The 27926-nt window shown below is 38.2% G+C and overlaps 3 protein-coding genes and 1 long non-coding RNA gene across 4 annotated transcripts; 1 reads left to right on the forward strand and 3 right to left on the reverse strand.

The window, feature by feature from the left end:
• Positions 1 to 33: 33 nt before the first annotated feature.
• lipcb (lipase, hepatic b) lies at positions 34 to 6722 on the reverse strand. The gene is made up of 9 exons (XM_055193210.2): positions 6498 to 6722; positions 6043 to 6242; positions 4589 to 4768; positions 4370 to 4484; positions 3900 to 4133; positions 2835 to 3080; positions 2302 to 2416; positions 718 to 936; positions 34 to 204 (listed from the first exon to the last, which is right to left on the reverse strand). Exons 1-9 carry the CDS (start codon positions 6574 to 6576, stop codon positions 60 to 62), a joined length of 1533 nt encoding a protein of 510 aa, XP_055049185.2. The 5' UTR covers positions 6577 to 6722; the 3' UTR covers positions 34 to 59.
• Positions 6723 to 11603: 4881 nt separating this feature from the next.
• On the reverse strand, positions 11604 to 14978 carry aqp9a (aquaporin 9a). Its single transcript, XM_055193239.2, has 5 exons — positions 14658 to 14978; positions 14429 to 14555; positions 12948 to 13085; positions 12706 to 12824; positions 11604 to 12263 (listed from the first exon to the last, which is right to left on the reverse strand). Exons 1-5 carry the CDS (start codon positions 14736 to 14738, stop codon positions 12003 to 12005), a joined length of 726 nt encoding a protein of 241 aa, XP_055049214.2. The 5' UTR covers positions 14739 to 14978; the 3' UTR covers positions 11604 to 12002.
• A 359-nt stretch (positions 14979 to 15337) lies between these two features.
• Positions 15338 to 23986, reverse strand: LOC129434289 (cingulin-like protein 1). The gene is made up of 18 exons (XM_055193211.2): positions 23117 to 23986; positions 22525 to 22619; positions 22056 to 22149; positions 21844 to 21954; positions 21644 to 21762; positions 21284 to 21419; positions 20939 to 21151; positions 20103 to 20309; positions 18198 to 18302; positions 17947 to 18099; positions 17596 to 17766; positions 17193 to 17336; positions 16838 to 16927; positions 16423 to 16506; positions 16087 to 16211; positions 15885 to 15993; positions 15613 to 15776; positions 15338 to 15413 (listed from the first exon to the last, which is right to left on the reverse strand). The coding sequence occupies exons 1-18, from the start codon at positions 23900 to 23902 to the stop codon at positions 15338 to 15340; spliced, it is 2982 nt and encodes a 993-aa protein (XP_055049186.2). The 5' UTR covers positions 23903 to 23986.
• A 2239-nt stretch (positions 23987 to 26225) lies between these two features.
• On the forward strand, positions 26226 to 27221 carry LOC129434307 (uncharacterized). The gene is made up of 3 exons (XR_008640701.2): positions 26226 to 26407; positions 26551 to 26652; positions 26785 to 27221. It is a non-coding gene; the product is annotated as an uncharacterized lncRNA (long non-coding RNA).
• The last annotated feature ends 705 nt before the right edge of the window (positions 27222 to 27926 follow it).

Raw genomic sequence — 27926 nt, forward strand, 5'->3', positions numbered from 1 at the left:
TGTGTGTGAGGTCATTATGCTCATCTTATCTGATTTATGAAATCTCTACATTTATTACATTATCCAAAGTGACTTAAAATTGAGGAAGTGTTTAACATGTTGTCCGAGTCCCGTTTTCTCTTTAAGACATCACAGCGAGTGAAGTGGTGCTCCTGCGAGGCCTTCATGTGTGCCAATTCACCCGACGGGGCACAAAACCAAACCCTGTGGAGAAATAAAGAAAGAAATGTTTATAATGACAACATTGCTGAATGTTTTGTGCTGAACTGTAATTATTTAGGTTGATCACATGGGGCAGCATTGTTGAGTTTGTCATCTGTTTATCTCACTGAGCAGGTTTTTGCTGAAATACTAAAAATTTATCTAAATGCCAAATATGCCGAAGTTTATAGACCCTTACTTTAAGACATTGTGTCTTATGCACCAAGCATGCGCACACACAAATTTGTTCGTGAAATGTGCATATGGGCGTTTTAATGAACAAATCATGATTCAACAAAAACTTTCACACTGACTACAATTTATTTTAAATGTATGCAAAAACATAACAACTACAGATATATATTATAGGGTTCTTTTTCCTTGTTCATGATTATTGCGGACGTGATAAATGATTTGTTAGTTAAAACGTCCATACGCTTCGTGAATGAGACCCAATGTTATCAAATGTTAATGTATGGAGGTGGTGGTGTTGTTTTAGATTTGATGAATGCTCACTTTTCTTGCTTCTCTCCTGATTTGATGGAAATCCTCCAAACACTGAGTTCATCACGCTGATCGGATCCACTCCAGCTCATGATGTTTCTGACCCGTCTTAGCCAACTGGACCAGACCAGATCGCCCTGCCAAACCAGCCTGACAGACATCAGCTGACCCAGATCGGTGCCTACTGTGGCCAATGATGTGTAGATCTTCTTACCTGAGCTTTCCTGGTGCCTGCACACATGAAGATGTTAAAGATGAAACCTGGTTAAATGGCACAGACATCTTGAGCACTTAACACTATAGTAACACAACATGGACATCATCATTTGTATTAACACAACCTAAAGGATTATTAGGAACACTAATACTGTGTTTGACTCCCTTTCGTCTTCAGAACTGCTTTAATTCTATGTGGCATTGATTCAACAAGGTGCTGAAAGCATTCTTTAGAAATGTTGGCCCATATTGATAAGATGGCATCTTGCAGTTGATGGAGATTTGTGGGATGCACATCCAGGGCACAAAGCTCCCGTTCCACCACATCCCAAAGATGCTCTATTGGGTTGAGATCTGGTGACTGTGGGGCCATTTTAGTACAGTGAACTCATTGTCATGTTCAAGAAACCAATTTGAAATGATTCAAGCTTTGTGACATGATACATTATCCTGCTGAAAGTAGCCATCAGAGGATGAGTACATGGTGTTCATAAAGGAATGAACATGGTCAGAAACAATGTTCAGATAGGCTGTGGCAGTTAAACGATGCACAATTGGCACTAAGGGGCCTAAAGTGTGCCAAGAAAACATCCCCCACACCATTACACCACCAACAGCAGCCTGCACAGTGGTAACAAGGCATGATGGATCCATGTTCTCATTCTGTTTACGCCAAATTCTGACTCTACCATCTGAATGTCTCAACAGAAATCGAGACTCATCAGACCAGGCAACATTTTTCCAGTCTTCGACTGTCCAATTTTGGTGAGCTCATGCAAATTGTAGCCTCTTTTTCCTATTTGTAGTGGAGATGAGTGGTACCCGGTGGGGTCTTCTGCTGTTGTAGCCCATCCGCCTCAAGGTTGTGCGTGTTGTGGCTTCACAAATGCTTTGCTGCATACCTCAGTTGTATGAGTACCATACGAGTGGTTATTTCAGTCAAAGTTGCTCTTCTGTCAGGCCCATTCTCCTCTGACCTCTAGCATCAACAAGGCATTTAGAAATGGTTGTGTGTGAAAATCCCAGTAACTGAGCAGATTGTGAAATACACAGACCGGGCCGTCTGGCACCAAGAACCATGCCATGCTCAAAATCACCTTTCTTTCCTATTCTGACATTCAGTTTGGAGTTTAGGAGATTGTCTTGACCAGGACCACACCCCTAAATGCATTGAAGCAACTGCCATGTGATTGATTGATTTGATAATTGCATTAATGAGAAATTGAACAGGTGTTCCTAATAATCCTTTAGGTGAGTATATATAAGACATGTTTTTATTATTTATTAATTTGACTTGTTAGGTTAAGAGTGTGAGTATTTATAACTAGCGGTGTATCAAAACAATCCCCATATAGATAGATGAGTATAAATGTGACTCACAGGATTATGGGTAATTCTCCGCTCTCTCCTTTGGTTCCATTGATTGAAATGGACACAGACACCTTGTCGGGGTCGATGAGATTCCTGAGCAGAACTCTGATCTGATAGTGAAGCACTGTATGAGGGTAGAAAGAGGGCGATGGTGCTGGTTTAGAGGGTGTGACTCGAGTCCAGCCGTATAATATAAACACAGACATGAAACTCTTTCAGTTTAGGACACCAGCAGTCTCTAGATCAGTGGTCTTCAACATCTGGTTGCCTGCATAGAGTCTTGCCCATGAAAGCACAGTATATTAATAACCTCAATTGAAATATTGCATATTTTTATAATACCTTGGCTTCTTTTACACTTTACACAACGATAAAACATATCAACAAATAAAAGAAAAAGTTTTGAGTAGACTCTATTAAAAAAGTGTCCCTCCAGATGTTTTATCTAATGTTGAAGCCCTTGCTTACAGACAGGTAATGGTTGGAGACCACTGATCTATAGATGACGTGATGATGATGATGATTGATGAAGTTCACTCAACCATTATACGGTGCCTCCGGGCCAGTTTTGAAGAACAGGCCTTTAGCGCTCTTGCCCACCCGTACGCGTCTGATGTCGTAGCCCAGCCTGTTACAACGGTTGTGTTTGCAGTCCAGACACAGACCTTTGTAGAAAGTGCTGTCGTCACGGCAACGGTAGCCTATTATGGGCTGACTGGCGTTAAGCAGAGAGTCAGTAAAGAGTTTGACTGCACGTTCATGGGCACATTTAATGGTCTTGGGTACGCCTGTTTTAAAAACAGAAGAGGGTTAGGAAGAGGGTTTGAATGAACAACCCATCCATGAATAGTGGGTTGTAATTTAACTTATGCTGGGTTGTTTTAACTCATTGTTGGGTCAATTATAAACATGTATAACAGCTGGGCTCATCTCTTTTTAGTATAGTAGCACTAAACGATTATGACTAAAATCATAATTGTTGATTATTCACCTTGATATTGTAGTTGATTATTATTGTCGATTTTTAGATTTTACACTGAAGTTTTAAAATGTTTTATAGTTTTCTGTGAAGTGGCTGCATTGTACATTATAAACATTTTAAACTAAATAATATCATGTAAATCACAAATAATTAATGGAGTTATGTTGTTAGTAAACAATCCAAAATAATGGTTAAAGGACACGTCAACTAATCAATTTTAAAATCTCTGATTCACCCCTGAACTTGATGCCCAAACATACTGGCGAAACGCACAGAAATGAGCGCAAATGTGATTGAGGCTTTTGGTGATTAGGTAATTGTTTCACCTGTAATCGTAATCCTGGTTAGTTTTTGGATTAATTGAGCAGCCCTAGTGTATATTAACATATTTGTAATGCGTTCAAAATCGGACCATTTAAAGCCCAAAATAAAACATTTTAATTGATTACTTTCTGACAATATTTTGTATTGTGTAAAATAAATCTCTAAAAGAATATAGGAAATCAATTTGTAATTATTTCAATAATATATGTTCTCTTCATGCTTTAAAAACAAACCAATCCAGTGATTAAGATATAAAAATATCATTGAAACGGTGCGTACAGTATGTGCTGTTAGGCCTCACCTTGAAATCCATACTGATAAACGTTACTGTAGATGTCGAGCATCTTGCAGCCGGGCTGAAATGAGCCTCCGTTGGGGTAGAAATCCACGTGACCGATGATCTGTTTTATACCGACTCCAGGCATGATGTTACTTTTGGCAAAAGTGTGAATGACATCAACAAACTGAGCATCATCTACTGAGAGTCGGTCGAACGCAGGGACCCCTTCAAAGTGCGGCCCCGCGGGGTCCAGACCTGTCTTACACAAACACAGACATCATTCTTTTATTCTTTCTTACTTTTATTGATGGGTTAGGGTTAGGGTTAGGGTTAGAAACAACCCTGATTTGAAACAATTAAACAATCATGAAAAGCTCTATATAAATAAAATTGAATGATAGCCATGTGCTTCAAGGGTTGGGCTTGTAACCTTAACCTGTGTGCGTATGTGTGTGTGTTAAGTTTGATTGTGTTTGAAATGTTAAACCCACCAGTGATGCGGCCAAGTTTTCTTCTTTTGAAATGACTCCCGGCGAATCCAGCCACGTGCGCTCCCAGACTGTAGCCAATCAGATGGACTTTATCCACGGTGAGCTGTGCGGATTCCTGTCGGGAGACGAAACGACATCAGCACTCGGCCCAATGTATTTCCCAATGGTTTGAACCATCGGCAGCAGCACGTGTATTTTCTGTTTTGGGATTTGATTCACCTCCAGCCACCTGAGGAGCGTGGCCACGTCCTGCCCCACCTGTAGGCTGTTCTTAGCTGCGATTGGATAAGGCTGCAGAGCCAAATTTCTCCAGTCGCTTATAATCACATTGACATAACCAATCCTGATCTTCAAAGCAGAAGCCAAGCTGAAGATCCACTGCTCCATGATCCCATTCATCTACAGAGAAACACAAAGAGTTTGATTTATCAAAGGAAGCTTAATTGTGTGAGTAGTAACTAAAAGTAAATATTTGGGTCATATCATAAATGATGAATTGAGGGATGATATTTCTAGGCAGTGATGTATGTTATATGCTCAAGCAAATATGCTGGTAAGAAAATGTTATGTGTGTTTGATGAAGATAAACATTTCCAATGCATACTGTACTTTTGAATATACTACACCCTTGGCCGTATATGACAGACTACTGGACAGCGTCAACTACAGCAGCGGCGGAGGACATTGTTTGATGCACACAGAGGGATTTGATGGTTTAGTGCCAAAAGAAGTCTGACTTTTGCCTAAAGATGCAATTTCATTTCAAGAAATGTTACTTGTGTACAGTACATGTCATTTATTTTTTTGTATCTTAAAAACACCAAAAAACTATCAATACAATTTTGCTAAAACAGATGAGGCTGTGTTGTTAACTTCAGGTATTTATCCAATCAGAGGCCAACACTGTCAATGTTGTGTATCTTGTGTTTGTTTAACACCCAGTAATTTTCACTTATTGATGCTGTAGCAAAAGTTAAATCACAATAGCCGTTGTGCGTCAGAAAATCAAGTTTCTATAAAGGATTAGTCCTGAGGTTTGTCTGTTTGCTAATAGCTAAAAGTATCCTTATGAGACTCCTTCAGTAGATGCCAGAGTCTTCAGTTCACTATACCATGAGTTTAATCTTCATCTTCAGCTCCTCAAAGGCTTTTCTCCAGTTTAAAATCAGCTTCCTGTTTCTTTCATTTGTTTGTTGATATAATAATTCTGTACAATATCTCCGACTCAAACATCCTGACCGTGACCCAAACCTAGCTGGGAAACACCCTTAACCTCCTGTCCTGTCTACTGATAAACTTCAGCTGGCTGTTTTCTGAGATACCATGTAGATAAATCTTTCAGTGATCTAACTCACGTACAGTACACATGTTTGGCAAACGGCACTACAGAGCTGTTGTAGAGAGTAATTTCTAAAACTCAGATCTCATGTTAGGCCAGGGGTGGCCATTCCTGTGTTAGACATTGATCATTGCTTGCTAGAAATGAAAAGAAATGAGTACCGTAACCATGAAATATTTGACTAAATGGTGTATTAAAAGTCAGGAATTTGTTTGCTTTAGTGAACCTCAGACACACAACTCTATCATAAGCAAAACTCTGGCCTGATGTTATTGTGTGTTTCTCTTTCTTTGGATGTCATATAAACCATCGAGTCTTCTCAGTTTGATCTTACCGTCCATCCGTGGATGATGATCACCAGATCATTGGTTCTGTTGTAACCGCATCTCTCCAGGGTTTCAGACCTGAACGGTACGACAGCGCAGGTTTCCTCGAACACGTTTCCTTCGTGATAGATATGAAAACTGGATTTGATCACCAGCGGTGTCTTGACGGCGTCTGGACTGTCTGGTGTTTCTGTAGCAGCAGCAGCGTCTATAAATACACACAGATGTGTAATTTTCTGAACATGAAACTTCGTCTCCTGTGCCCACTGTGCTGTGAGCTCGACTCTTAACCCTTTTCATGGCAAATGTTTAAAGCGCTTCAATCTGAGAACATGCATTAAAGTCAAGTGAAAAAAGAGCTGATATGCTCTTGTAGTAGATGAAATCAAGTCCCATAATACTTTGAATCATTATATTTATAGACTTAAACGCAAGAACAGCATCTGGTGAAGATTTCTCTTACCTGTTAAGTTTCCCTTCACAGCTGCAGTTAAAGTGTAAATAAGAAAGCAGATTCGAGCAGCTGTCTGGATCCTCATCATGATCTGAGCTTTAGTTGATCTTTCATCCGTCTGCTCTGCGCTCTTGTCTGAGTTCAACTCTACACCCACACACACACATAAAGGGAGGAGTCGTCTGTGTGATTCTCGTAAGAAGTTGTAGTCTGTAGCCCTTGACACACTTTCTACTTGAACACACATGTTTGAATGACCTGTTCCTTAAAACATGATTATGGTATGGGAGCAGCAGTGAGATATGTGACATCTGTCTGAACATTATATTAATATTACCATTACAATTTAGTGACAACAACAGCACACATGGGAACAAGAACATTTACATTAGAGATGAAAACTGCATGATAAATTGTTTTTGCTATTCTGTTGAACCCAAAGACCAAAGTACTGAATGTGCTGTCACTGCTGTCTGCCACAATAAACTTCATCATAAAGATTTTCTACGTACATTTTTCTTACATTCTTTTCTCTGGCTGCAGGCATTTTGGCACAGTTTGGACGGGGACATTTTTATGGGTAATTCAAAAATGAAAGAAACCAGACACTTCACTTACGTTAGTTTCTCTTTCTCCCACAATGTTAAAACTTAAAACATGACAGAACTTGAAAAGATAACCGAGTAATCTACATTCAGTTATTGCCTCTATATTTTTAACTCTAGTCAATAATACAACAGTTGTGTCCAAAGTGCTTCCCATTAGTTCAAACAATCACATAGAATACATATAAAACTACGACAGACAGAAAAACTGAAATTAAAAACAACAACAATCTGATCATGTCATGCAGTATCCCAGCCGGACTTTGGTAAGTCAAGGTCTTAAAGACGGGCAAAGTCTTTACCGAGGGAGTTCGGTTTCAGACTCGTGAGATAGCAAACTATCATCCTTTATTCTCTTCTCTCAGTATAAAGAAGTGTTCACATCTAGATGAAGTCTACACTGACAGCATATAAGAAACATTGATTAGATCACATAAAGCCTTGTAAACAATACTGGACAATACTGCTTGTGCATTTTTTTTGAATTCCTCAAATGACGGTTTTACTACATCACCAATCCAAGAAGTAATCTGTTGCCTATAATCCGTGTGTTTGTTGTAGTTCAAGAAAAGAGATTTACGTTGGAGATGATAACTCGCGTCATTGTTTACTTTGGGGTTTGTACCTTTTGCATATCATAAACAGGAACTAATGCCCACTAACACATCAAAGGAAATGTAAAAATGTGAATTGGACAATAGGTGCTCTTTAAAGGGGACATATCATGAAAATCTGACTTCATGTTTAAATGCTATTATTGGGTCCTCAGTGCTTCTGTCAACCTAGAAAATGTGATAAAGATTAACCCACTAACTTAGTTTTGGAAAATCATTCTCCACAAGCACGTGAAAAAATAGCTCATTGAAATTTGGCTCCTCTTGTGATGTCAGAAAGGGGTCATATTATAATAATACCGCCCCTTAATCTGTACTATCCAACCACGGCACTGCCATTTACTGCAGATATCAACTCATTTACATTTTAAAGGACACACAAAAAACAGCACATTTTTGCTCACACCTACAAAGTGTCAATTTTAACATGTTATAATAAATGATCTGTGGGGTATTTTGAGCTAAAACTTCACATATGAACTCTGGGGACACCAAAGATTTATTTTATGTCTTAAAAAAGTCTTGTGAAATGTCCCCTTTAAATGAATTTTATTTTTTATATGTGTTTATATCAGTCTGATCATCTCCATGCAGCTTCTTAATTCAACAAAACAACTTGGTGTCATTTGTCTATATTGCACATTTAAACGTTTTTTCTTCTGAATGTGATTAATTGTATTGAGTCGAGCGAGAAGCGTGAGGAGCGAGTGAGGAGCGTGATATGTCCTCGTCGTGCCTCATGTTGATGTAGAGCCCTCATCACTCTTACTCCAGCAATATTGCTTTAATGGAAACAAGACCTGGTTTACCTGCTGTTAGGGTTAGGATAAAACCGCTAACTGCTTTGGATAAAAGTGTCTGCCAAATGCATGAATGTCATGTAAATGAAGTGATTATTAGTAGGATTATTTGCTGGATAATGCAGCCGCAGGTTCACAATAAAACAGACAAATAAAGGAAGAATAATAAAGTATAATTGATTGTTATTATGAACATTTACGGTTTGCTGAATTTCTCTTCTATACAGATTTATCCCTTTTGTCGGTAATAAATCACATGCACTTCTCCATTATTTCACTCAGAATGAGTTCAGTACAATAATATCATTCGGCAGAGAAAAGATGCAAATATCAGCGTGTATTTTATTAACTTCTACAGACTTTTACTGTAAACATGAGAGTTAAGAGTATCTTCTGTAAGTTTTTATCAAAGGTTTAACACATGTTGATCATCTAATATTTGTCCTTTAGGCTGCTGTCTTCCTCGTCCTCTTCCTCCTCTTCATCTGGTTCTTCTTGGGGTTTGGAGTGATGCAGCTCGATTAACAGGAAGTAGATTGCGGCTCCGGCCACGCCCCCGACCAGCGGTCCGGCAACTGGAATCCACCACCAGTAATCTGCAGTGCTGCGGTTTATAAAATGGTTAGTTAATCCAGTCCTTGAGTCTGATTGGTCAATAGCTTTGTTTTATTTAGGAAAACTATTCTGTGTATGGATGAATTTTACGTCACAGCATTTGTTCAGGGAGGCTTTTAGTGATTTTACTTCATGAAAGTTCTGTTGATACGTATTTGAAGAGTTTCGTTGCGAAACGAGATAACTCCGTTTTTTTTCCAGAAATCTCATTTTTTTAGTTGTGCATTCCAATTAATATAAATTCAACTGCAGTTGGTTTGTTTTGATTTAAACCTTCATAACTTAAAAAATACAGCTAACTAGCACCATAAAACTAAATAATAACATAATAATAAACATGTTTTGACAAAAATGTAAAAAAATGGATTTATCTCGTTTTGCAACAAAACTCTTCATTTGTTTTTTGTTTTTTTGTTTAAACATTTCTATTGTGTGATATAAAAGCAATAAGGTAGACTTACAGCACAGCCTATTGTACCTTAGTTATAAGCAGTAAGGCCCTGTGTCCACCAGACAGAGTTTATAAATGTGTTAGGGTCAGCTGAAATTGTGATAGCTCGCGGAGATAATAAATAATTCATTAATATCCACAGACATTTATTTAGATGTTTTTAGCAAAATAATGTTTATCTGGTAAATGGAACTTAGGGTAAATCTTGTTAAAAGTTAAAGGGATACTTCACCGATTTAGCATTCAGCTTTGTATCTGTAGAAACCCGGCAGTATTACTGAATGACCATGTTTCCCTCCATCATTTCCCCCTGAGAGGAGAGATATCTGCATTTTGGTTCTGCAAAAAAGTCCTCCGATGATGTAATATGACGATTTTTGCATCATCGGAGGACTTTTTTGCAGAACCAAAATGCAGATATCTCTCCTCTCAGGGGGAAATGATGGAGGGAAACATGGTCATTCAGTAATACTGCCGGGTTTCTACAGATACAAAGCTGAATGCTAAATCGGTGAAGTATCCCTTTAACTACATGCGGTGGCTGTTCTTCAGCCTTCAACACAGTGAGTGAACATGAATGTGATTTTATGATGAACAATAACAGAAAATGAATTTAATTGTTCAAGCGTCCAACTATGCGCTACTAGTGCGTTTTTGCCACCTCTCTTGCGTTTTGTGTGAATCCAGCATTACGCAGTATTAAAATGGCAGCCCAGCGTGCAAATCTCAAAACAGCCACAAGATGGTGGCGTTTAACGGTCAATCCCATAATACAAAACCGATACCTAATGGGAAAATACAGAAATATCGGGAAACAGATAAATCAGTTGATCTCTAGTTTAAATGTTTTTGTAGTTGTTATTTGTAGGTCTGACTGGTTAGCATTCACAGTTCATGCTGCTCTGTGCAGAACGATCATCATACTGTATAACATCACAATACTGCCAGAGCACTGATGCCAACACAGCTATTTTGATGCTAAATTTAGCAACTTTTCAGACTACCATAGCAACTTTGTTTTTCAAGAAGATAGAAGCCCACCATGATAAGAAAAGACTTAGAGCTGCTTATTAATGTTATGAATTTGACTGGCCGTGTTTTAAAGTGCGCTGCTATGATTATGGTGCTCATCCACAACAAAGGTTAAACTTTCTGTCCAGTACATAGCTGAATTAAAGTATAAAATTATATTATAATCTTTATGTTGTGTAGCTTATCTAGGCTATCAGATTAATATCACATGAATGTGTCGTCAAATAGAAAGTGCTCAGTTCAGTTCATTAATCCTTTAGTTTCATCTCACACAGCTATAGAGGTTACAGTTAAAAAACAAACATTTTATTCGTTATTAATCAATTTTCTGTCAACATTCAGGCGTTCCTCAGGGCAGTATTCTTGGACCCTTACTTTTTCTTTTATATATAAATGATCTTCCTCAAGTGTGTAAATATTCAGAATGCCTACTGTATGCTGATGATACTGTGATTTTTTTCCTGACCCAAATCCTGATGTCATAAATTCCAAATTAACATTCGACCTCCAGCGTTTACACGATTGGTTAAACGCGAATCATCTGACCATCAATGTAAAAAAAACCTGAATGTATGTATTTTCACTCACCTAGAAAAAGTCTTTCTTATGCTATTGCTAACCCAATTACTTTTGCAAAGACATGCAGTTGTGTTACCTACAATGTCTTATTGCCTTCCAGTCTGGTCTCTTACCACTAAGGAAATGACTGAAGCATTATATAATTGTGCTTTTAAAATTCACAGTAATCTTCCAAAATGGTCTCACCACTGCATTGCACTGAAACGTTCAAATGCGCTGACTTTTCAGCATTATATAAACTGCTACATTTTATTTTCAAATTCAAAATGCTACTACACCAATATTTGATGCAATTCATCCATCAGACAATACTAGACCATACGTCTCACTAGGTCAGTATCACAGGCACTTACTGTATACCAGTCCCTTCATATAAAAACAATTATGGTCAGAAATCTTTCTTTTATATATACACCAAAATTTGGAATAATATTTCATATAATACAAGAAAGCAACCATGTGTCACATGTTTCAAAAAAGCATACAAACTGTATTTACTGAACAGTTACACTTGTACTTATTGATTGCTTTTAAATTGTCCTAGTTGTCTGTATTGATTGCATTGATGTTTATAGTCCTTGTATTTGTGTAGTTTAAAAGTGTGTTTTTATGTTACGAGTTGTGTTTACTGTTTTATGTTCTGCAGAACAGGAACCTGCTGGAAACCAGTTTTAAACTGAGTCAGACCCGTTTAAATTGTATCTTGGTGTTACTTTTTATTCTTTCCTGTATAATAAATGAAATTGAACATTTAGTTTTGTTAAAGTATGGTGGCCTTGGAAGACGCCCTGAGTTGAAACAATTAAAATATTTGTGATTTATACTGTAGTTTGTGTGCATAAATGCAAAGCCAACTCTTGCCTGAAAACCTCTGTCCCCCAACCCGCCACAGCGGTGAAGAGTCGTGGGCCCAGATCTCGTGCGGGGTTCAGCGGGTAACCACAGTTCAGACCCATAGAGACACTGATGCCCAGAATAATCAGACCAACAGCCAGAGGCTCCACCCCTTTAGGGGCTCCCATATTTCCCCCATCAGTGATCGCTAGAATACAGAGAACCAGCGTTCCCGTGCCAAACACCTGAGACAGAATCACAAGCAATATAAGTCTTTCCAAGAACTGAAAGATGTCTTTTAGAAAACATGACTAGGAATTTTAGGATTGGAGACTAATTTGTGATCCAGTGTGTGTCATATAAAATACAGTGACATGTTTATGGGGGAAAACAAGTTGAAATAGGTCACTCAGTTCAGACTCTAATTGGTGGCTTTCTGGGTAGAAAAATCCAGCAAATCAATGTGCATTAATCCCACAAACAGAATGAAGCCAAACTCTAATCTGGGTTACTGACCAGGCAAAAACTTCATTAAATGATAGCAGCACTATGATGGTGTTTGAAGTCTCACAACACTTAATAAATTTATCAGATTATTGTTCAGTTTCTACTTTGAAAGAGCTTTTACTTCTTCTCCCGCAGTGTATGCTAATATGTTTGTAAAAAACAGACTGATAATCCACCGACCTGATCCACAAAACCTCCCAGTACCGTCAGGTGTCTTCCAGGGTAAGATGCGAATATGTGCCCTGTGGCATTAATTCCCGTCACTGACAGTATTCCATTCGTGAAATCCATAAAAGCATCTAAAGGAAGGAATATTAACCACGTGATTGATTGACAGACACTGGGACACCAGCAGGAACAGGAAAACTTAATTCTTTATTTGATTGATGGACACTGAGAAGCGATATTTGGAGGAAACTCACCATAATAAAGTCCAAAGACTCCAGCAGCACCTACGAACGCTCCCAGCAACTGTGCCAAGACGTAGATGGGTAACTTCCAGATCTTCAGCTTTCCTAAGATCACCATGGCCAGAGACACGGCTGGATTCAGGTGGCCACCTGAGACACAAACGAGAACATTCAAAATCATCACATCAGCGAAGCGTCCATTACTGTAACTTACAAAAGACAATCACGTCATCCAGTCCTACAGAAACATCCGAAATCAGATCTCTCTGATATGTCTCACGCTGTACTCAAGAACATTTCTATCTGTTAACAGACGACATCACCAGCTGGTCTTCACTGATAATAACAAAACAGAAATATCTGCAAATAAATGCACATATAGGTGTAATTGCAAAACACACAAAACAAATTTAATCAATACCATTAAGCCATAACATTGTTTAAAGCCTCATGCAATTACTGATCAAACCAATACAATAATAGCCTCACAAAAGATAAGAAATGGTTACATAATAAAATAATAAATTTTTTAAAGGACCAGCATTGTGAAGGCTTTTCCAGTTTTATAATAGTTTTATCAGTCTGAATGCAGTCAAATGTAAAAATTAAACCACTTTTACCACGGGGCTGTTGAATGCTTTATTCTGATTGGTTGAGAAATGTTCCTCAGGTATGCATTATTTTTCAGATAAATGCACACCTGACCCATTGAAAAGGCCATTGATTTGTTTTTTATAATGCAGACTCGTGCTGTTATCACCTGTGGGTGTGCATTATTTTCTAAAATTACAGCAGCCCTTCGTCAATTATTCTTACTTATAATACCCATTGTTTTAATTTTGGATATGATAATAAATGTGTTCATCCAGTTTTTTTACTGTATAAATCTCATCAGCATCTGGCAGGTCTGTAATGCTCTGTTATTGAAAGAAAATCTATTGACAATAGTGCAAAAAAGCTGAGATGAGAAAATGATGTGACCACACAGACAGTGTTGGTAAAGTAAATCAGGCAGCAAGATCACAAACCTGTCTTTATTGATTGATTAAACAACATCTTAGTAGACTGAGATACAACAGCTCTAACTAACATCCTCACCCCCCCTCCCACACACACAAACACGATGCACACATACACATCAAATCTACATACAGATCAATGGATTTGTCCAAATGTTAATGGCCCTGGGCAACATATGACCTCAGTAAACGGCTTAAAGAGAAAGTTTGTTCAGACCTTATGAATCAAACTCAATCTGGTGTTCAGGAATCCACTGATGAACATTACAGACATTCAAAGAGCAGTAAAGCTTTTCTTCTGTGAAAACTAACATTGTGCTAAACTAGTGCAGACAGATTTATTGATCATTTCTGAGAAATCCAATATAAATCCTCCATTCTGGCTCACACAACGGCGACTGAGGGTTATAATCTAAAGATCTGTGTATTATAAATACATGATTTATGGCTATGAATGCTGAAATTTGTGTTTACCTGACACACCACCAGACACATAAACTCCCATCATGAGTCCGATGCTGAAGCCAATGTGGATGGTCAGAGGCTCGCCGAGAGAGTTTCGGCTTAACACGGTCTGAGCGACGGAGCCACAGCCAAACAACTGACACATAAAAATATCATGACATTTTAGGTGGTGAAGACTTAAACCATTACACAATGACTTAAATATGATGAAATAATAAATAAAGGATGAAATACTCACCACCAGTATGAAGGTCCCCAGAAACTCGGCCAGGAACTCTTTAATGATGTTGTGTTTAATGACACAATGCTGATGCTTCATCTTTCTTTGTGTCTGTGATGTTCACACGCTGTTGTGTTTGACTCTCAGCTACGTTCAATCTCGACACACATCATCGATCCGTCAGGCCCATGTTACGACACGTGACGTCAACTAAACTCGATTCTGCCTCCAGCTCGGTGAGACATACATGATCGAGAATTAATGATAAAGTCTCAAATTTCTACAATAGCTCTCAATTTTTGGAGGTTTTCTAGTGAAGAGTAATCAGCTTATATATACATTTATAAACATTTGTTTTAGTTTACCAATATAGTGACAAAGAAAATCATTTCTTTTTTATAATAAGATAAATATCATTGTACCATATTTATTTTTGAATTTCCAAATGGACTGACATGAATGAAATGATAAAACACACAATAATATCACAAGACATGAATCTCTACAGAGAGATGAGATAACACATACAGTACAGTACACACTGATCTTACTGTAAAATCTGAGAACATTAGATGAGGTCTTTACTGTGGTAAATAATTCAATCTTACCACAATATTAGTGACAATAACTAAAGGTTGAGTTATGAAGCATGATCAGGTCAGGATAGTAAAATAATTATATATTATTTAAAGTGTGTGTCAGTCTGAACTGACGGCTCTCTCATCTTCATCGTCTTCATCAGTAGTCTGAAGTGTGCTTGGTCTCTTATCACGCCTGCAGACAGAGAGAGAGAGAGAGAGAGAGAGAGAGAGAGAGAGAGAGAGAGAGAGAGAGAGAGAGAGGTTCATAAATTCATCACAATCACACATTAGATTTGAGCTGCTGTTGCTGGCTGGTTAATACTGAGGACTAACTGGGTAGTTCTTCTACATGAGTTAGTTGTTTCTGATGTTACGTAAAGGTCTGATCTCACCTGATCTCGATGCGGAGAGCCGACAGTTGAGTCTGTAGCTGGTCATTTAGCTCCTGTTGCTCGTCTACGTCTCTCTGAAGTTTCTTCTTACTGTTCTCTAATCTCTGGATCTCCTCTTCTGCCTCGTCCAGGAGTCTCTTCAGGCTCTTCAGACGCAGCATCAGCTGAAATCACACAGATATTATACAACTCCTGCATTTAATATCAGCTTAAAGTTTCATCTTTGTCTGTCTGAGAGGAGCCCAGCACTATAATGCATCAGTGATCTTCACCTGATCTCTTTGATCCTGCAGAGACAGACGCTCTTCCTCCTGAAGCAACTTCACCTCCTTCATCTTACGTTCTAGTTTACGGTTCTGCTGCTGTAGTTCGCTGTTCTCTCTGAACAACACAGACAGGAAACGCATCATCAAGAACATCCAGCAAACCGAGAAGATTCGGTCACTGTTGGGTTTTTAAAGATTCTTCTCTTACTTCTCTTCTTCCAGAAGTTTCTCTTCCAGCTCGTGGACGTTCAGCTGGAGTTTGATGAGCAGCGCGTCCGCTCCCGTCCTCTGAGACGCTTCCAGCTGTGACACTCGTCCCCGCAGGTCTTTATTCTATAAATCAGATTCATAAAAACTCTAAATTGTAAAAAAAAGACTTAATTATACGTCTTACATTATATTTTGCTTTTTTATATTTTTTTCTATTTTTATTTTATTTTACAGCAGCTGTATCACACAATTCTGCTGATGTGAAGACACCGTAGTGTTTTAAACATTAGGGTTTTTAATAGATATTGTTTTGTGTATAATGTGTAGGACACACCTGTCGCTCTAGACTTATTTTGTCACATTCCAGATCTTGTCGAGCGGATCTCTCCTGCAGAAGATCTGTTCTTGCTTGCTCAATCTGACACACACAGACACACACACAACACACACAAATCAGAACGACAAGAAATAGTTAACCCCGGGTTATTCTAAAACATGAGTTAATGGAATCTTGGGTTAACCTTATACAGTATAGAGTTTAGAGCTATAATAAATATGATTATATGATGAGCTGATCTGAGGTCTCTGTCTCGGACACTAACTCAATATGAGCTCATATGATATTTCTTTATCTTAGAAGCTCACCTGAGAACCTTTCGATTCTAGCCTGAGAACGCAATCATGTGTTAAACACAAACACACATTTGTGTATTGATAAGAGTTGTGTAGTGTATGTTGTGTTGGTCCACCTGCTCTCTTCCTCTCTCCAGTGTCTTCATCAGTACATCTGAGCTTCTGCGTTCCTCCATCAAACACTGCTCCAGATCAAACACCTTTACCTACAGAACGCACACACACACACACACACACACACACACACACACACACACACACACACACACACACACACACACACACACACCATTTCACCAATGTCAAAACTTTATTATCATCAACAATTGAATATGACCAAATATAAGTGTGTGTCTGTCTGTGTGTGTGTGTGTGTGTGTGTGTGTGTGTGTGTGTGTGTGTGTGTGCGTGTGTGCGTGCGTGCGTGCGTGCATGTGTGTGCGCATTGTGTGTGTCTGTCTGTTTGTGTACCTCCATGAGATTTAGTTGTTTTTCTTCATGTGTGTGTTTGTTCTCTTGCAGTTGTTGAATTCTTTTCTGCAGCTCTTCTGTTCTCTTTGTGGCCTCATTCAGATCAAACTCACAGTGAGACAGTTTATCCTCTAACACACACCGCTGTCAACACACACACAACACAGACACACAAATACACACACAGTTAAATGAAAGTGATATCACGCAGCACATGTAATGTAGTCAATCACAATAACATCATCTGAAATGTGAAAAATTTAAATGACAGTGTGTTGAGTTTAGCTGGCGACTAAGATTCACTGAGTTGTTACATGTTTGACATGTTTGTGTAGTTGTGTGTGCGTGTGTGCGTGTGTGTGTGTGTGTGTGTGTGTGCGTGTGTGTGTGTGTGTGTCCACACCTCTCTCTGGTATTCCTGAGCAGCCTGTGTGTGTGTCTGTAGTTGAGTTTGTGTGTTGTGCAGTTGTATGTGTAGAGCATCAAGTTCTCTCCAGTTCTGATCTCTGATTGTGTCCACCTCATCCTGTAAACGCTGCGTCTCTCGCTCAGAACCCAGAACCACTGCACTCATCTACACAGAGAGAGAGAGAGAGAGAGAGAGAGAGAGAGAGAGAGAGAGAGAGAGAGAGAGAGAGAGAGAGAGAGAGAGAGAGAGAGAGAGAGAGAGAGAGAGAGTCAGGAGATATAGTTGAATCTGTAATAGTTGATGATTATATATCATAATATTATATGCTGTACTGTATGTGGTCACCTCCTCCTGCAGGTGCTCAAACACTTGGTTCTGGTTTCTCCTCTCCTCCTCTAAATCACTCTTTCTCTTCTGTAAGTCCTCCATCTGTTTACTCTCCTCCTGAAGTCTCTCATTCAACTCACGATGAGCTCTATTCAGCCGGCTCAACTCACTCTGAGACACAGACAAGATGTAAATCAGCAAATCAAAACATGGACAGACAGACAGACAGACAGACAGACAGACAGACAGACAGACAGACAGACAGACACCTGTGTGTCCTCCAGATGTCTCATGAGAGCTCGGTTTGCTCCACACATATCCTCCTCCTGCTGTTTGACCTCCATCAGCTCAACCTCTAGATTCTGTTTCTCCATCTAACAACACACACACACACACACACACACACACACACACACACACACACACACACACACACACACACACACACACACACACACACAGTAGTGTTCGTTTCATTTAGGAGCAATGCTTGACATAAACAAAACATAAACAAAATATAATCAGTGTATATGAGTATAAAGATGACTGTAAGAAATCTACATAACAGTGGTAAGAAAAAGTATGTGAACCCTTAGGAATGAAGTGTTTTTCTACAGTGATTGGATCCTCATCTAGGTCACAACAATAGTTAAACACAATGTGCAACACACAAATAATTCTAGTTTCTTGTGAAATCACCCATTAAACATTCACAGTGCTGGAGGAAAATGTAAGTGAACCATTGGATTTAATAGCTTGATGAAACTCCTTTGGCAGTAATTACTTCAAGCAAGCACTTTCAGTAGATCTGAATCAGACCTGCACATCGTTCAGAAGGAATTTTTGCCCACTCCCCTTTACAAAACCGTTTCAATTTGTAGGATGTCTGGTGTGAACCCCTCTCTTGAGGTCATTCCACAGGTTAAGGTCTTTGACTCGCCCACTCCAAATGCCACATTTTATTTTTCTTAAGCCAATCTGTGGTGGATTTACTTTAGGATTTACATTAAGGATTCAATGTTTAAGGTCATTGTCCTGCTGCATCAACCAACATCTACTGAGCTTCAACTGGTGGGCGGCCACCCTGACATAATCCTGTAGGATATCTTGTTAAACTTGGGAATTCATTTTCTCCTCGATGATGGCAAGTGGTCCAGGCCCTGATGCAGCAAAGCATGCCCAAATCCTGATATTCCCTCCACTATACTTCACTGTTTTGATGTTGTAAAACGGTGCCCTTTTTGCGCCTTAGTATTCCTCCCGAACAATTAAAGTTTTGTTTCATAAGTCCATCAAATATTTTCCCAGTAGCACTGGGGTTTGCCAAGGTGCTCTTTTGCAAACTTCAGGCTCACGGCAATGTTTTTTGGGAGAGCAGTGGGTTCCTCCATGGTGTTCTGCCTGTTTGAATATTTAAGTATGGTAGACTCATGAACAGAGATGTGTAGCGGCTCCAATGATGTCTTCAAGCCTTTAGCTGTTTCTTGTGGGTTCTTCTTTACTTCACGAAGTATTCTGCGTTGTACCTTAGGAGTCATCTTGGCTGTGCACCCCCTTCTAGGAAGGGAAGCTACAGTACTAAACCGTCTCCATTTATAGACAATTTGTCTAACTGTAGACTGATGGATGTCTAAACATTTTGGGATTTTTTTGTATCCCTTTTCAGCCTCATCTAGTGCAACAACTCTTGATGGGATATCTTTAGAGAGGAATGGTTCATAACAGTTGGTTCATCTTAAGGACAGCAATCTTAAAATGTTTAAGTGTCTTTTTATCATTTAAAGTATAACTAAACCACAACTTTGAACTCATTTTATTTCTGAAACAAATGAGCTTTCATTAAAGTAATTAGTCTATGGGTTCACTTACATTGTCCTCCAGCACTGTGAATGTTTAATGGGTGTTTACAAACATTTGTGAATTATTTGTGTGTTGTTAGCTTAAGCACATTGTGTTTATCTATTGTGGTGACCTAGATGAGGATCAGATCACATTTTATGGCAAATTGCTGTAGGAAACCACTTAATTCCTAAGGGTTTACATATTTTTTCTTGCCACTGTACTTGGATGAATAGTTTAAAACAAAACCAACAAGTTTCTTCCAAGTTTCAAAAGTTCTCTCTCTCTCTCTCTCTCTCTCTCTCTCTCTCTCTCTCTCTCTCTCTCTCTCTCACCGTCAGCTGGTCCACACGTTCTTCAAGCAGGGTCTTCTGGTTTTCTCTCTGCTGTATGATCTTATTGAGGGAGATGATTTGCTCTTCTAATGTTTTGATCTTCTCCTGGAGTTCTGCTTTAGTCCGGCTCAGTTCACAGATGTGGATCTGAGTGGCAGATTTCTCTGCTGCCACCTCCAGAACCTTCTGTCTCAGAACCTCCAAACTCTAACATGAGGAAAACCACCGTTACACAGACAAGAAAGAGTTCACGTAACTGTACGAGACCAAAATATTAGACATTTACAACTTAAAGATCATTTTACATTCAAACATGTCTTTCTTTCATTATTCTTCACGGCATTCCAGCATCTATGGCTATAATCATGGCAAGAACTAGTTAATCCATAAACAGGTTGATCCTAACAAGTTAATCCACAGGTTAGGGGAAGGGCAATTTGGTATCTCCCATTCACCTAACTTGCATGTTTTTGGCCTGTGGGAGGAAACCGGGGTACCTGGAGTAACCCAAGCGGACTTAGGGAGAACATACAAACTCCACACATAAAGGCCACCTGACCTAGCCAGGGCTCGAACCGGAGACAGTGCTCCTGGATCTACAGCTTGGAATCTCAACCGAGGTGGTACCAAAAAAGTATGGGGTACTACGTACTGTACCCAATGGAAAACCCCTCAAAAGTGAGCTGTACTGACCCATACCTTGGGGTACTATGCAATTAAAAAGCACCATATCAATGCTTGTCTTTTTTTTAGAAACTGAACCCATGACCTCTGTGTCGCTGTAAGAGCTGAGCTACGATCGGGAACTGATTGTGTGAAGTTTTCATCTTTCTTGCCTCTTTGGCCTCTTCTGTTGCTTCGAGGAGTTTATGAACCTCCTGCTGGTGCGTCTCCTTCAGTGTTTCTACATCTTTGACGTGGGCCGACTTCTCCTCTTCTAATGCCCCCTGTAGGGCCATGAGCTCTCTCTCTCTGTGGAGTAAAGCATCACCCTGCTCCTCATAAACCTCCTGTAGAGCCTGAAATTCTTCACGTAATTCAGATAAATCCTGACAGACACAAAAACACAAGAAAGTGCCAATATTACACAATTAAAAATGAACGTTTGGAACGACATGAGACATTTCAGTTTATCTGTATGAGCTGCAGCTGATCTGGGGTCAGTGTTGTGTTCATAGTACCTGCAGAAGTCTTTCTCTCTCACCAGCATCTGAGCTCTTGGTGGTGTCTAACTCATCATGAATGTCAGAAAGCTGCTGTTGTAGATCCCTCATATCAGCACGACACTGATCTCTTGCTCTCTTTGCCTGGAGGAGTCTACACACACACACACACACACACACACACACACACAACAAACACACAAAGAGCTCCGTGACTGACAGTTCATTCAGTCATAAGTGACATAAGACTGTAACATAATGCACCCTTTCTATGAAGTAAGAAGTCGCTGATGTAAGTGGAAAGATGTTGAGAAAGGCGATGTGTTGAAGTCGCTGGTTCAGTGATGTGATGTTGAGAGAGGGTTTTGTTGGACTTACTGGTCCAGTGATGACTGTAGGTCTTTCTCCAAGTCTGTAAGTCTGTGGCGAAGTTCAAGCTGCTCCTGTTGGCTCCTCTCGAGCTCCTCCTGCAGTCTCTCTTGTTTCTCTTCACTCTTCTGTAGACACACAAATAACAACATCAGATACAAGTTCAGCTAAACATTGAAGATTTACTCAGTTGGGTTCAACAAAATCACCTTGTTTTCTTGCTGAAGCTGTTGTTTTAAGTAAGAGATCTCATTCTCTAGTGTCGCCCTTCTGTCTTTAAGATCATTCACCTCCGCATGACGATCTGCCAACTGAAACCACTACATTGACATAAAGGTTATAAAAGTACTGTAGTAATAGTTTAAGTACTTTTTGGTCAATGTGATATTATTTTTGAGATTGTCAGCTTTGGTCCTCTCACCTCCTCCAGTGTCTCCAATGTTGTCCTGGATTTCAACATCTTCTGAAATATCACATCCACTTTCTGCCTGATCACATCTTCATCGTCACTGGACCTGAAGGAAACCAACATCTCTGATCATCACATCAGTCTCTCTGGAATGTTTTGATATTGGCTAAATAATGTACGGTGTGATACAGAGCACAAACGCATACAATTCACTCAGATGTTAAAATCTATATCACCCAAATGTTGCTTTATTTTTTAGTGGGATGAATAACAACATCAATTTGGATTTGTCATAAAATGATTTTAGAAATGTAGTGTACGAGAAGTTTTTATTTGATACGTTTTTATACTTGATAGTGAATTAGCAAACGGTTAAAACCATGACATTGTCAGTGCCCGTTTAAAAAATATATTTTTCATGGGTGAAATGGTCAGACATAATGATGAAATCATTTTGATTGGGTTAAAAGGTTATTCTCACCCCTCTTTGAGGTAGTTAAACATCACCAGTTTCGCTGTTTTCTCATCAGGATGATCGGGAAGTTCCTGCTGTCCTTTCAACAGATCAGGAGTGGCCTTATTCAGACAAAACATTCAAATATACCATGAGGAAATTAATAAAAAAAATTATTGCATGAAAATAAAAGTCTTTACATGTATGAGATCAATAGCCCATATGACGTACTGTAATTTATACCACGGCTCTGTTGAATGCTTTATTCTGATTGGTTAAGAAATGTTTTACGTGTATGCATTATTTTTTTGATAACCGCACACCTGACCTGTCAAATTTCTTAAACTAACGACCAGATCAATGTTTGTTGTAACCGTGGTATAAGAGGAATAATTGACGACAGTCTTTTTAATTATTTGAAAATAACGCATTGTGCCACATTCCCTCCTTGGTGTGCATTACTTTCGAACAATTCAACGGTCCGTCAATTATTCCTTACATATGTCGTCAGATGGCACAGGAAGTGAATATGAATGTTGTCTTCCTAAGCTTCTCTTTCAGGGCTTGACAGTCTGCTGACGTTTTCTGTCTCTTTAACCTTTGACCCCTCACTCTTCACCTTGTTATGTTGTCCTGTAGATCCTGCAGATCTGACATCTTTCTGCTGTCTGTCAGAGGTCGACACATTCGTAGAATCAGGAAAATTCTCCACTTCCATTTCAAGCCCTGATATCGCCGCTGCACTTCTCCACCGTCCCTTGTCCTCGAGTCTCGCTCGGCTCCGTTGACCTACTCGACCGACCCGAGCCGATTGTCTGTGGTCTGTACTCGTGCTGTACTGCTCCATGTTTTCTGTAGGATCATCAGCTGAGGCGGGTACAGATAGACTACAGATGATGTGAGATGTTTGACAGGGAGGGTTATCTACTGATAGTTCCCTCTCCTGACTCACTGCTGGCATAGGAATCCTGGCTCGCTTTATCATCACAGGTGAGGCGTTCAACCAGACTTCACCAGACTGAGTTACTGTGTTTCTGTGGTACGGAGGACTCTGTGCTATGTTCAGACTGCTGTTTCTGAGATCGTACGTTTTGAGAATCTCAGGACTTTTCTGGGAGTTTAATAGCTGCATCGACGCATTCCTACGTGTCCTCAAAGATCGAAAGTCTGTCCGAGGTGTTTGGGTACTTGAAGCACTTCCACTCATATATGAGAGCAACCCCTGCTGCTGATGATCCATAAGAAAGACATCAGGATACTCAGGAGAAGTTTTCCCTTGATCGTTGAGGACCACATACGGACGACCGTTGATCCCCTGGACCCGCACTTTGACCCCAAATGATCCTGAATCACAATTCTGAGATTCCTGAGCCGGATTCCTAAAGTCGCTGCTGTATGACTCCATCTGAAAACCATCAATGATCTCACAGTACAAACTCACGGAGACGTTTGTCTGTTGTCTGAGTTAGATTGACATCAGCCTTTAAAACAATAGCATAATAGTTTATAACCGAGCATTAGGAGAAAGAGACAAACACACAGAGGGCATCTGTATTCATTATACTACAGAGTTTGACAAGATAAAGTTAACATTTCAGCTAATCTCAGATTTTGTTAAACATGTATGTTGCTGGAGAATTCTTATTTTGCCTGTGAAATATTTGCTGCATTTTACTCGTCCTTATAACCTTTTCGACCTCTAATAACACATCTAATAACTTTTCTGCCGGATCATCTCATAATAACACACTACTCTTGTTGGGTAATGAACAGCATACGGTCTCTAACTCCACAGCTATTACAGAGAAAAAACTATAAACAATTGATCTTCTTTTAAGCACAGCATTTCATATCTAGTGAGTAAAAGCAATTTATGTAAATGAATGTGATGAAATGGACAGATTATACAGAAAAATATTTGAGTTCTTCTTGTCATGGCCAAATTTATGATCCTACCGTTTCAGCAACTTCAGAAGTGAATCTTTACATCTCCATATGAACTCACTATGAGACGTCTCAGCTGATCAGATCCACACACAGATCACTGTAGTCGTTCCTTGACTCTGATTGGCCATACAACAGAAGAGCCCCTCCCCCTTAAATATCACCACACCCCAACTCTCTAGAGACCCGCCCACACCCTGAAAACACACACATGATCCATATGGAATAAATTAGGAACAGATTTGCCTTAAAATAAAGTCTGGAATATCAGCACACGAGACTTCTGGATTCTTTTCTGTCAATCACGCGAGAAACAACATATTTAATGTTTATGAAAAACATTGTATCTAAGTGTAATGTATTAAAATGTAGTAATTGGTTAGGAAAAGGTTAGGGTAAGGGTTTATTTTACTGTAGAAAATAAACCCATCTGGGTAAATGAGAAAGTATCAATGCTACAGAACTAACTTCTTAAACCCGTTTACTGCTCTGGTGAAACTAAACCAGCTGTGAAAAGAAAAGGAAACATATGTTACTTTATTTGTTGAAACATCACATTACATTATATCGTCTGATCTGAGCTGAGAGAGAGATACTGGTCCAGTTTTCAGCCAAGTAAAGTTGCTTATGAACTGGTTTGTCAGGGTGTTGTGTGTGTGTATATGTACACACCGCTATATAATGTTCTGTAGATATATATACACACACATGAGAAACATCGGCTGATGAAACGGCTATTCAAATAGTCTAAATTGAAACTAAACTTAAACCTAAACAATGTGCACAAGATCTCATGACATGTTTTCAGTGTATTTGAGAGGATGATGTGGACGGACACTTTGGTTTAGACTGCTGCACATTAGTAAACACATTACAGTTTATTGAATCCACTGATGTTTGTTGAGACTGATAAGATTATAATCTGTAAATGTAAACCTAAAAAACTGCAGTGCACAAATAATAATGTGCTTCATGGTGTCCCTTGTGAAAAATTAGCGTACTTAAGTGTATTGAAAGCATACTTTTTGTGTGCTTAAAATAATAAAAGTATACTTATTGAGAAGTGCACTTGCTGATAATATAATATAATATAAATTAAAGACCACTTAAGCATACTTAAATGGAATACACTTTAATGACACTATTTATTAACACACTTAAGTGCACTTTTTACAATTGCACTTTGTAATAATATGTATTTAATTTTAACTTATAGAAAGTACATTTTTATTATAATATTTATAAACACACTTAAGTGCACTTTTAAAAATGCACTTTGTAATAATATCTAATTATTTGAACTTATAGTAAGTACACTTTCATCATAATATTTCACTAACACACTTAAGGACACTTTTTAAAAATGCACTTTGTATAAATATCTAATTAATTTTAACTTATAGTAACTACACTTTCATCATAATATTTATAAACACACTTAAGTGCACTTTTAAAAATGCACTTTTTAATACTGTCTAATTAAGCTTAACTTATAGTTAGTACACTTTCATCACAATATTTCTTAACATACTTAAGTACACTTTTTAAAAATGCACTTTGTCTAATTTAGTTTTACTTAAATGTAACCCTGGTTAAATAATTAAATATTATTATTTTAAAAGTGTGCTTAAATATAATAGAGACTATTCATACATCTACATTTATTTTATAAATGAGGAAATACATGTGAATAAATCAATCTGAATTATAAATCTAAAATGAGTAAACCAATCGGAGTGTTTAATTGTAAGCTCCGCCCCTTTTTTGCTTTCGGATCGCGCGTCTCAGTTCAGAGGAGAGATGCAGAGCGACAGAGACACTCTATCTAACGCGAGAGTGTTTAATTTGATTAAATATGACTCCTAAGTTCATATAAACTGAAGAAATCAGAATTTAACTTGCATATATTCAATGATACAGCGTGATTGTGTGGATTGAGCACTTTTTGAGCTTTCATTTTGACCTGGTGAGTTATAATTACCAATGTTATAATTAGCCATAAAAACGAATGTCAACACTTTAAATGTCATATCATTTTATTTGTTTAATCCATACGAGACAAAATGGTGTTATATTGTGATGTTATATGGGTTGGATTGTTCATTGCAGTGTGATTATGTAAAACCACATGGTGTGTTGTGTTCGCTGACGCCATTTTGGTTGCACGTGCCTGTGAAAGACAAAAAGAGAGAGAAACACGTGAATGGACAGGTATTTGTCTAAATTGTCATTTATTATGACAACTGTATGTATTTTATTTGTTTCCTGTATTATTTACAATTGTTAATCATCATTGATACACAATATTGAATGTTTTTTCCTTTCGTATGAACATTCCTTGAGCTGGATTTTCCTAATTGATGGCGAGCCTCCCATTTCGACCTGATTGGATCACGAATCTAGAGGAAAGGGCAATTTTCTATTTTAACATATTTTTCTTCAGACAAGTAAGAGGATATATTTCAGAAACTGTTTCCTTATTTTGTTTGTTTACTTTATTGAACTGAAACATTTCATAAGCACAATTCTGATAATTTAAGACTGATCAATACTCCAATTGATAAGAACTTTGAACTTGAATACTGATTTCAGTGTATTACATATATAATTTGTACCATCCTTGTACATTGATTGTGACTGTGATTTCTTTGTGATTAAGGAAAAATAAAGAAAAAGAAAGGTTTCTCAATACTCAAAGTAAAATAATTTATTAATCAACTTACCTTCTGTCTCTGCTTGTTGCTCACTATCACTGCTACCTTCTCCTTCCTAACGTGCACCCTTCTGATCTTATTATTATTCCTGGTCCATAAGTGAGTTAATACCCGCTACATAAAGAAAGTACACTTTCATGGCAATATTTCTAAACACATTTAATAAATGATCATTAGACTGATGTGACCTACCAAAGACTTGTTAATTTGAAGTTCATGCAGTTCTTTTTAGTTGTCTGTTAAAATGTTAAAAAATAATAACTTTGAGTTAATTTTTTTCTAAGGGATGTAATTATTCAATATTGATAGTGGTTTGATTCCAATTTAACAATATTAAAAATTTTTTTTTTTGGACATATACAACTCATAATTAATTTATTAAATGTACTTATGCAAAACAAAAATTCTGATTTATAATTTGACTACCAAACTGTTTTATTGTCAGTGTAAGCATTGTGGTTTTTGTTTGTTTGCAATGCATTAAACTGAAATGAATACATATTTAATTAACTAGATTTGTTTTTCAGTATTTTGAGAAGTACATAACCATATTTCACATACAATAGAAGTAGTTAAAGTACATACTGTAGAGAGATGCATTGAAATCACTTCACTGCACTGAAATCACAGTTCAACTGATTGAATTTAATTTTATATATTTGGCAAACTTGTATTTGAAACATTACATTTAATGAGTAATTAAATGTACTGTTAATATACATTAACTTATTTTTAATTTCACATTAATTTCATGTCATTATATTGTGTAGT

Source organism: Misgurnus anguillicaudatus, chromosome 6 (genome assembly GCF_027580225.2).
Source record: "Misgurnus anguillicaudatus chromosome 6, ASM2758022v2, whole genome shotgun sequence".
In the NCBI taxonomy this organism is placed as follows: domain Eukaryota; kingdom Metazoa; phylum Chordata; class Actinopteri; order Cypriniformes; family Cobitidae; genus Misgurnus; species Misgurnus anguillicaudatus.

Excerpts from the sequence above, each read along its gene's own strand:
- lipcb (XM_055193210.2), bottom strand. The coding sequence starts at position 6,576 with ATGATGAGGATCCAGACAGCTGCTCGAATCTGCTTTCTTATTTACACT. Across the intron at positions 4,485-4,588 it reads CGCTCCTCAGGTGGCTGGAG|GAATCCGCACAGCTCACCGT; the intron begins GTGAATCAAATC and ends GTCTCCCGACAG. Across the intron at positions 2,417-2,834 it reads CCCGGAGGCACCGTATAATG|TGCTTCACTATCAGATCAGA; the intron begins GTTGAGTGAACT and ends ACCCTCATACAG.
- aqp9a (XM_055193239.2), bottom strand. The coding sequence starts at position 14,738 with ATGAAGCATCAGCATTGTGTCATTAAACACAACATCATTAAAGAGTTC. Across the intron at positions 13,086-14,428 it reads TGTGTCTGGTGGTGTGTCAG|GTGGCCACCTGAATCCAGCC; the intron begins GTAAACACAAAT and ends TTTGTGTCTCAG. Across the intron at positions 12,264-12,705 it reads TGGGAGGTTTTGTGGATCAG|GTGTTTGGCACGGGAACGCT; the intron begins GTCGGTGGATTA and ends ATTCTGTCTCAG.
- LOC129434289 (XM_055193211.2), bottom strand. The coding sequence starts at position 23,902 with ATGGAGTCATACAGCAGCGACTTTAGGAATCCGGCTCAGGAATCTCAG. Across the intron at positions 21,955-22,055 it reads CATTGGAGACACTGGAGGAG|TGGTTTCAGTTGGCAGATCG; the intron begins GTGAGAGGACCA and ends ATGTCAATGTAG. Across the intron at positions 21,420-21,643 it reads CTACAGTCATCACTGGACCA|ACTCCTCCAGGCAAAGAGAG; the intron begins GTAAGTCCAACA and ends GTGTGTGTGTAG.